This window comes from Hermetia illucens, chromosome 1, assembly GCF_905115235.1.
Source record: "Hermetia illucens chromosome 1, iHerIll2.2.curated.20191125, whole genome shotgun sequence".
Lineage (NCBI taxonomy): Eukaryota > Metazoa > Arthropoda > Insecta > Diptera > Stratiomyidae > Hermetia > Hermetia illucens.
The window spans coordinates 209,819,831-209,828,590 of NC_051849.1; the positions used below are offsets into that span (position 1 = coordinate 209,819,831).

Here is an 8,760-nt window from a genome sequence, read left to right on the forward strand (position 1 = left end):
CCAGGTTATAACTTTCAAGGACCAATTCTCCAGGGACTATCTCGGTTTGTGGGTCGCTAAGATTAGCGATGCCTGGGAGGGCGTGAAGCTCAAAGTTATCCCCTACGACGAGATTCTCAGGAGACCGGTCGCTCACATCTGGTTACCGAAGATCCGCATGGATAAGGACAAGCTCATCCAATCCCTGCGCCTTTAAAATACTAGGATTCCTATGGACGACTGGATAGTTATCAAGAAGGAGGAGCCCCAGACAAAAAGCCAAACTTTTCTGCTCTGTATAAATGGAGAGTGCCTAGAGGCACTGGAAAAGGCCAACTATAAAGTGCGGTTCAGAGTCAGGAACGCAAAAGTGAAAGTGTTCCGCTCTGCAAAACCGGACGACGACCCGGATTCAATCGACGCTGCCAACGAGCTGTTGGAGGAGATGAGGATCGACGGTCCGACGGGGGCTGACGAACTCTGCACGCAAACAGATCATGCTGAGGGTAGTGCAGATAAATCTGCAGGACTCGAAGTGCGCCTCGGCTGATCTGCGTGTCTTCCTCTTTGAAGAAAACATCGATTAACATGTATCTTTGCGTCTGCATGTTTTTCTGTGTCCGGAGCTGAGTTCCAACGACCTAATCGTGGTCAGACTGGACCTGGCGAGGGCAGAGAACGTGTATGTAACCTCGGCTTACATGACTCACGATCGATCAGCTCCGTCAGAAGAACTACAGCATTTGACGACCATCAAAGCAACAAAGAAGGCCAACCTGATGATAGGCTGTGACGTCAACGCAAGTCATACGCTTATTCGAGCTCGGAGCACTATGCGAACGAGATAGTGATCCGAGTCCATATTGCCCCCCCCCCCCCATATGTTCTGACATTCATCAAGGCTGAGAGGTGGCGGCGTTCAATTTGGTTGAAAGTGGTCCCGTCTGAATTGGCCCACGTATGTTTGTGGGCCGCTTTCCGCGCAAACCAGGAACTTCCAACAACCATTTCGTGCGATACTGCTAACTGAATAATCCGCGGTCCGTTATCATTGGTATTTCTATGTAAGCTATGGGAACCAAAGTATCGCATGAGTACGGGCTTCGTCCCTACTTGACTGTTGAAATCTCCAAGGGGGAAATAGTTCATAGGAGATGATATAGCAGAAAACAGCTTAAGGTCGTCTGCATAGGGCAAACCGGAACAAGTAAGGAGGGGGAAGGTCGTTAATAAAAAATAAAAAGCACAAAGGGTTCAGAATAGGTCCCTGTGGGACGCCAGAGGAGGGGGAGAAGGAGCGGGAAGTGCAGCCGTCAAAGGAGATGCGGCAGGATCTGTTGGAAGGTAAGAGGCAAGCCATAAGACTAGTGGTATGGGAACGCTTAGAAACGAGAGTTTGGATAGAAGTATCTTGTGATTTATAGTGTCGAAGGCTTTAGCGAAGTCAGTACACTTAACAAAGCCGTATTACTCTTTCACTATGTGGTGGCCAAAGTGGGCGGACAACCAATCGCTGACATCTTTCCAGGATTTTGGAACAGGAGGAGACGAGGGAGGGCAGGCTACATCCACTATCGGGAATGTGTGACTAGAAGGGTTTCATATTTCTGCGCTTTAGTCTTCAAAACCATTTGACTAGTTTTGAAGACTCACTAAAGCGGGGAAACCTGAAACCTTTCTGGTCCCACGCGCATTTAACCGAGGAACGCAGAGATTTGAAGAAAAAACTAAGTCAGCACAGTTTCTAGAAGACAAGAACTTCTTCCTCGCAGTCTGTTTTTGACGTAGTTTTTTGCGAACTTCAGTGGTGAACCAGACGGGGTAAGAGCGTAAGCACTTAGCAGAGGAGGGAACGTAACAACGAAGGAGATCAGATAAAATGGTATAGAAGGTCTTGAGTGCTTCGTAAATGGAGAGAGGAGGGGGACCCAGTTGATTGCTGCCAGGGCTGAGTTCAGACCTTCGAAGTTCGCCTTACGAAAGTTGAACTTGGTAGGTTTGCGAGCGACAGGGGAGTGGAGTCGGGATATCTGAGCATCGAACTCAAGAGCAGGATGACGGGCGTCAGGGGCAACGTAAGACGGGGCATGAAGGGATTGGGAAAGGCAATGTACAGGAAGGTTAGAGGGTTATTGGGACAGGGTATCGGCTAGCTGCTTGGCAGCTCCAGCTCTATACAGGGAGCGCACGTTCCATGAGAAAATGTACAAATCGGTCTTCCGTTGTCGTTGTCGGGTTCGTCGTTGTGAAGTCCATCCTGTTCGAGGCTCCTTCTGGGGCTTCTCGTGTAGGGTTGTCAGTCCTACCTGGAGGACCAGTTGGTACAATTTGTCCCGTTTTTAGGCGCGGGAGACTCGCCTTCATCCTTCTCCGTCTGCGGCCTTTCGTTAAGAAAGAGCTCCCAGCGGTCACGTGTAGGTGGAGATAGGGTTTGGTAGTAGAGCTGTTGGTGTTAGTTCAGCAGGCGTTTCCCAGGTTTTATGCTCCATCGTAGGTACCAATGCACGTTCCACCCTGGGACCTATACTATCCTACGACCAGCCGGTGCTTAGCTGCGGTATTCCCCTTATTGTTGTGCAGAGGACCCTTACAAAAGAGAAGGAAAAAACAATGGTTTGATGTGGTCCAGATGAGTTCTAAGCTCATCTGGATTTGTTTAATTCACGGCCTGTATTGGTTCTGATACAATCCAATTGGTTTGTCTTTTTTCATGTTAAATTCACTTCATTTATTCATTCCACAAAGAATAAAATTTCTCATTTTAAATCCCTCCTCCCCCGCATAGTCCGTCGTCTAGTCAGCCGAGACCTCGCATTCAACAGGTTTTTGAATGGCAAGCACTCTTAAGGCATCAGCACTTTCATTTATTGCAATTTCGATTTTATTGTCACTAACTTCTGGCCTCTGTCTCTCACTCATTGTTTTCTCCCAGGCCAAGTCAAATGGATATGAAATTGGTTTGAACTCTTCCGGGATCTCCTCGGGATTTGGCAGTGTTGCTTCTTTCACGGACGCACCACGCATGTGTATCCGCTCGAGCATTGCTGTGTTGTGTGATTGAGCATTGAGCGATGTAATGTATTCGAAGAGTTCTTCTTTGGTCTTGATGTTGGGTAGGCCTCGTCGTGTGAAAAACTATAACAGAAAAAGGAAGATGAAATTAAGCGATTGGTCGGGTTTTTTGAAATTTTAAGACTTACGGAGATAATATTGTCGCAATCGCGCATCAGGAACTCCAAAGCTGATGGGTGGCCCGGCTCGACGGATTGTGCGACGTCTATAAACCAACATTTTCCGTCGTACCACAAAATATTGTATTCCGACAAGTCGGCATGGACCAGCTTCGCTTCGTTGTACATTTTATACATCATATCCACGACTTCTTCGTATGCTACGCTCAGTTCTGCGTCTGATAGTCGGGCGTCCTTAAGCTTCGGGGCTGCTAGATGATCCTTGCCGATGAACGACATGACCAGAATATGCTTTTTGAGTATCACAACGTCTGGACAGTTGATTCCGACCTTTTGCATTCGCATCATGTTGTGCATCTCCTTTTCGGCCCACATATTTATGATAACTCTGTTGTTTTGCTTCGAAAATCGGTCCTTGAACCGGTAGTCATCCTTGATGTATCGATCGCGTTGCTTGAATTCGTTGAGGGTCGTCTTGAAAATTTTTATGGCACATTCTCGCGGCAAGAGTAGGTCGCCTGTGTACGAGGCATCGCTGTTGGCATGGAGAATCAGCGCTTCTTTCCCGGTGGATATGATGCCGTTGACTTGCTCCAGGATTTGGTTGTTGATGAGTTTGTAGAGGAGCAACCGAGTCGGTTCGTCGACACCCATCTCAGCAGTTGCAATGTTTTCCTTGCGATCGTGCATTCTGCTCTTTTTCGACTTCTTGGCGCAACTCCTCTTTAGCTGATTGAAGACCGAGTTGGACAGCTTCATGTCGAACCCTCCTGCGTCTCCCGTTGGGAATTCAGGGGGGAACGACATTACACGGCATGCGTTCCGAACTCCGCACAGTTGTGCGTCGTGTTTGGTAACCATGCCGCCCTGGAAAATTTCAGAAGATCACGAATTAGTAACCAATTCCTTCCTTGGCCTTTTGAAGCCAAATCTTATAGGAAAAACTGAAGAGAGCTTCCTTACTTACTTCCTCGTCAACCTTGAACCCGCACTTTGGGATTGAGTCGATTTTCTTCTCGTTCGTCTCGAAACGATCCCAGTCGCCCTTCATGTTGTCATACAAGTGCTCGTCGTCGTAGTCGTCCTCATCCTCCAAATCGTTATCGCCGTGCCTCTCGTAGTTCTTGAAGGAAACTGAGATTTTCGATTGCTTGTTCTTCGACTTCTCCAGCCTTTTCAGCTCCTCGTTGTACTCAGAGTCGAATTGTGCCTGCAACACGTGTGCAATCAGCTCGTCAGAATCGCAGTACTCAGTAAGTATCGTGCCTGCTCCCAGCATCGGGTCTTCCTGTATAATTTTCATAACATCCTCTGGCGTTGTGTCCTTCTTTTCACTCTGATACTGTTCACCGTCGTCATCTTTCTCCTCAGACTTGCTGGATCCGGGCTTCTCCTTGGACTGGCTGCTGCGATCCTCCAGGCCCATTCTCAGGTATTCGGTGAGCTTCTTGTTCTCCTTGTTCTGAAGACCGCGAGCATACTCTTCGGACATGATGTCCTGAAAGTTTGTGGTCTCGACTTTGTCTATTTTACCCCATGGTGATGCCATTTTGACTGTGTCTTCTAATGCTAATTGATAAATACAAATTAAAGCTATGATTCGCGCTGGAAACCACGAACGAGAATGCAAGGTACGAACTAAACTAATTTTATATCACAACAGGAAGTTTGAAATTCAGAATTTCAAATGAAATGTGCCGTAAAAATTCAATACAAAATTTGGCAAATTAGTGAAGGTTGCGAAATCTATGTACGAACGAACGGGTTGACGGAGGACTGTGGTGTGTTGGGGTACGGGAGAATGACATTAAATATTATCATGAAATTGAGGAAAACGTCAAACCCTGTTTTTGATCTGAAACAGATTGGTTACGGTGGCGCTGCTGCCGGAATATTGGCGCAACTCGGTTCAAAAGTGTCGACACTGTCGGGGACGTCAGATATTGCGGAGAATCCGCTGCCGAAGAAATTGGCGAAATCCTAGAAAATTGAACCGACAAATTGGCCAAAAATGCAAAATCGTTGGATGCTCGTGGGCGATAGCTTGATCGAAACGGGACACCGTCCAGATTTCGGAAATTCAAGAATTTTCACGATACGACGTCGGGAACGTGAGGTATTGCAAGATATCGGAAGCCGGACAGGTTGGCCGAAACCCCAAAAAATTGAAAATTTCTACGACCCCCCGGTCGACAAATTGGCCAAAAATACAAAATCGTCGAATTTCCCTGGGCGATGCATTGATCGTCAAAGTGTAGTGTAGGTCCCAGGGCGAAACGTGGATTGGTATCCATGATGGAGCATAAAACCTGGGAAATGCCTGCTGAACCAACACCAACAGCTTTACTACCAAGCCCTATCTCCACCTCCACGTCGTGACCGCTGGGAGCTCTTTCTTAACCAAAAGCTGTAGACGGAGAAGGATGAAGGCGAGTCTCCCGTGTCTAAAAACGGGACAAACTGTACCAACTGGTCCTCCAGGTTGGGGGTTGGGTAGGGCTGACAAAATCCTACACGCAAAACAACTTGTTACGAAGCCACAACAGGAGCCTCGGACTGGACGGATTACACAACGATGGACCCGGCAACGACAACGGAATAACGATTTGCGCATTTTCTCATGGAACGTGCGCTCCCTGTACAGAGATGAAGCTGATAAGCAGCTAGCCGAAACCCTGTCCCAATATAGGGCTGACGTAACAGCGTTACAGGAGATGCGTTGGACTGGGACCGGTTTCCTGGAGAAGAATCGCTACACCATATATTTGAGCGCCCATCCAGTAAACCATGTGCTCGGAGTAGTTTTCTTAGTCAGCCAAAAAATTAAACCTGCTGTTATCGGCTTTGAAAACATAAGCGAACGGCTATGCACTTTGTGCTTGCGAGGCAAGTTTAGAAATATAAGCCTCATAAACGTTCACGCCCCTACAGAGGAGGCTGCAGAGTCGGAGAAGGAGACCTTCTACGAGGCAGTAGAACGAACCCTCGAAGCTTGTCCCAGATATGATATCAAAATCATACTTGGGGATTTTAACAGCCAAGTAGGGAAGGAGCCCGTATTCAGGCGATACGTTGGCTCCCATAGCTTACACGAAAATACAAATGATAACGGACTGCGGACTATTCAATTAGCAGGGTCACACGAAATGGTTGTTGGAAGTACCTGGTTCGCGCGGAAAGCGGTCCACAAACATACGTGGGCCTCTCCAGACGGGACCACTTTCAACCAAATTGACCACGTGTTGATTGAACGCCGCCATCTCTTAGCCTTGATGAATGTCAAAACATATAGGGGGGCCAACATAGACTTGGTTCACTATGTCGTTGGCATGGTGCTCCGAGCTCGAATAACAATACCACCTAGAATCCCCTCTGACAATCAGGTGAGTGTTAACACTGAAGCCATCCACAACACAGCCCTCCGCAACACCTATAAGAGTGAAATGGATGCCGCAATAACCGCAGTCAACAGCGGACCTGGAGATGAAGCATCAACAAATGATCTTGACAATCACCTGACGCACGTTATCATGGATACGGACACAAACATACTTGGCCCCAGCCGCAAAAAAATTCGGAACGGCTGGTTTGACTATGAATGTAAGCTAGCAACGGAACGGAAGAATGCCGCATACCGAGTAATGTTGCATTCTCAAAGAACGCGGGTACGCGCAGAGACTTATCACGAACTCCGTCGAGCGGAGAAGCGACTTCATAGACGGAAAAAGGAAGCCTGGGAGAAAGAACAAGTCTGTGAACTAGAAAAGTACAGGGAGCAACCGCACCTCCGCGCCTGGACCAATAAGTCAGCAGGAGGAAGTCCTATATACCTCGATGTTCATCCTGCCGAGACAAGGAGGGAAATCTGATTTCCGACAGAATGGGCATATTGGAGCGATGGGTTGAGTAATTTGATGAACTACTGAACAACCAGAACATCAGCGAGTTGGAGGTCCCGCCAACTGAAGACGACGAACAAATACTGCCACCATCAAGTATCGAAGAAACAGTCCTTGCAATTCATCGGCTTAAAAACCATAAGTCGCCAGGAGCCAATGGAATTACAGCCGAATTGGTTAAATATGGAGGCGACCAGTTACACCAAGTGGTTCACCAACTTGTGCTCAAGGTATGGGACAGCGAATCAATGCCTGACGATTGGCAGAGAGGCATTACCTGTCTCATACATAAAAAGGGAGATATCACACAGTGCAGCAATTATAGAGATATCAGGTTGCTGAGTACCATCTATAAGATATTCTCCGCTATCTTGCTAGGCCGGATAGCCTCATACGCTCAGAACATCATTCACTCCAAGCAAATCAGCAACCGATCAGATTTACTCTTTGCGGTAAGCGATGGAAAAACTGTTGGAATATGGACATCGGTTGAACCATCTTTTCATCGACTTTAAAGCTGCCTATGATAGCATAGCTAGGGTAAAACTGTACACGGCCATGAGAGAATTCGGTATCCCGGCGAAATTGATAAGACTGACTAGGTTGACCCTGATCAATGTGTGAGGCCAAATAAAAGCAACAGGATCACTCTCAAGACCATTCGACATCAACAACGGTCTACGACAAGGGGATGCCCTATCATGCGTCCTCTTTAACCTGGCCCTCGAGAAAATGACCCGTGATGCTGGGGTAAATGCGAGAGGTACGATCCTCTTTAAGTCCACCCAACTACTGGCCTATGCTGACGATATCGACATCATGGGAAGAACCACCCGAGACGTACAAACTGCTTTCGTCCAGATCGAGCAGGCGGCGCGAGATCTTGGGCTGCACATCAATGAAGGCAAGTCGTTGATAATTTCTCCTATCTAGGGTCGAAAATCACAACTGATAACAGCTACGATGATGAAATCCGCGCACGGTTGTTGTCAGCCAACAGAGCATATTTCAGCTTACAAAAACTGCTCCGCTCGAAACGTCTCACCACAGGGTCAAAGCTCTTACTATACAAGACAATGATCTTGCCAGTCCACATGTATTCCCCGGAGACTTGGGTTCTTAGCAAGAAAAATTGTGAACTCTTGGCCGCGTTCGAGAGAAGAATCCTCCGAAAAATTTTTGGTCGATTCCGCAGCCTACATAACGACGAGATCTATGAGCGATACCATGACCGGTTGTGGATAAAATCCGGCTCAATAGGTTACGGTGGACGGGTCACTTAATCCGTATGGATGAGGATGATCCAGCCCGGAAAGTCTATAAGGGCAATATCTATGGTAGAAAAAGAAGACGAGGCAGACTCTGTCTAAGATGGAACGATGGCGTAGGCCAGGACGCCAGACAGCTTTTGGGGATATCGAATTGGTGGACCTCGACGCAAAACCGGGATGTCTGGAGTTCCTTATGAAGGCAGGCCTAGACCGGATACCGGTTGTTGCGCCGTTGATGATGGTGATACCTTGATCGAAAGGGGAGGCGGTCCAGATTTCGGAACTTCAAGAATTTTCATGCTACGACGTTGGGAACGCGAAATATCTGGGGCAAGAAAGGCTGGTTGATATCTCAAAAAATTGAAAATTTCCAGGACCCCCCCGGTTCGATAAAATTATCAAAAATCGTCGGCCAAATAT

General features: G+C 47.6%; 1 protein-coding gene across 1 annotated transcript; it reads right to left on the reverse strand.

Annotated features, from left to right (window-relative positions):
* Positions 1 to 2,593: 2,593 nt before the first annotated feature.
* On the reverse strand, positions 2,594 to 4,967 carry LOC119661432 (serine/threonine-protein kinase RIO3). Its single transcript, XM_038070777.1, has 3 exons — positions 4,138 to 4,967; positions 3,180 to 4,037; positions 2,594 to 3,114 (listed from the first exon to the last, which is right to left on the reverse strand). The coding sequence occupies exons 1-3, from the start codon at positions 4,717 to 4,719 to the stop codon at positions 2,773 to 2,775; spliced, it is 1,782 nt and encodes a 593-aa protein (XP_037926705.1). The 5' UTR covers positions 4,720 to 4,967; the 3' UTR covers positions 2,594 to 2,772.
* Positions 4,968 to 8,760: the final 3,793 nt, after the last annotated feature.

Bases quoted from the DNA above. Each gene is read 5' to 3' on its own strand.
- LOC119661432 (XM_038070777.1), bottom strand. From the start codon at position 4,719: ATGGCATCACCATGGGGTAAAATAGACAAAGTCGAGACCACAAACTTT. The intron at 4,038-4,137 runs GTAAGTAAGGAA...GAAATTTTCCAG, and splicing joins GGTTCAAGGTTGACGAGGAA to GGCGGCATGGTTACCAAACA. The intron at 3,115-3,179 runs GTAAGTCTTAAA...TTTCTGTTATAG, and splicing joins ATTGCGACAATATTATCTCC to TTTTTCACACGACGAGGCCT.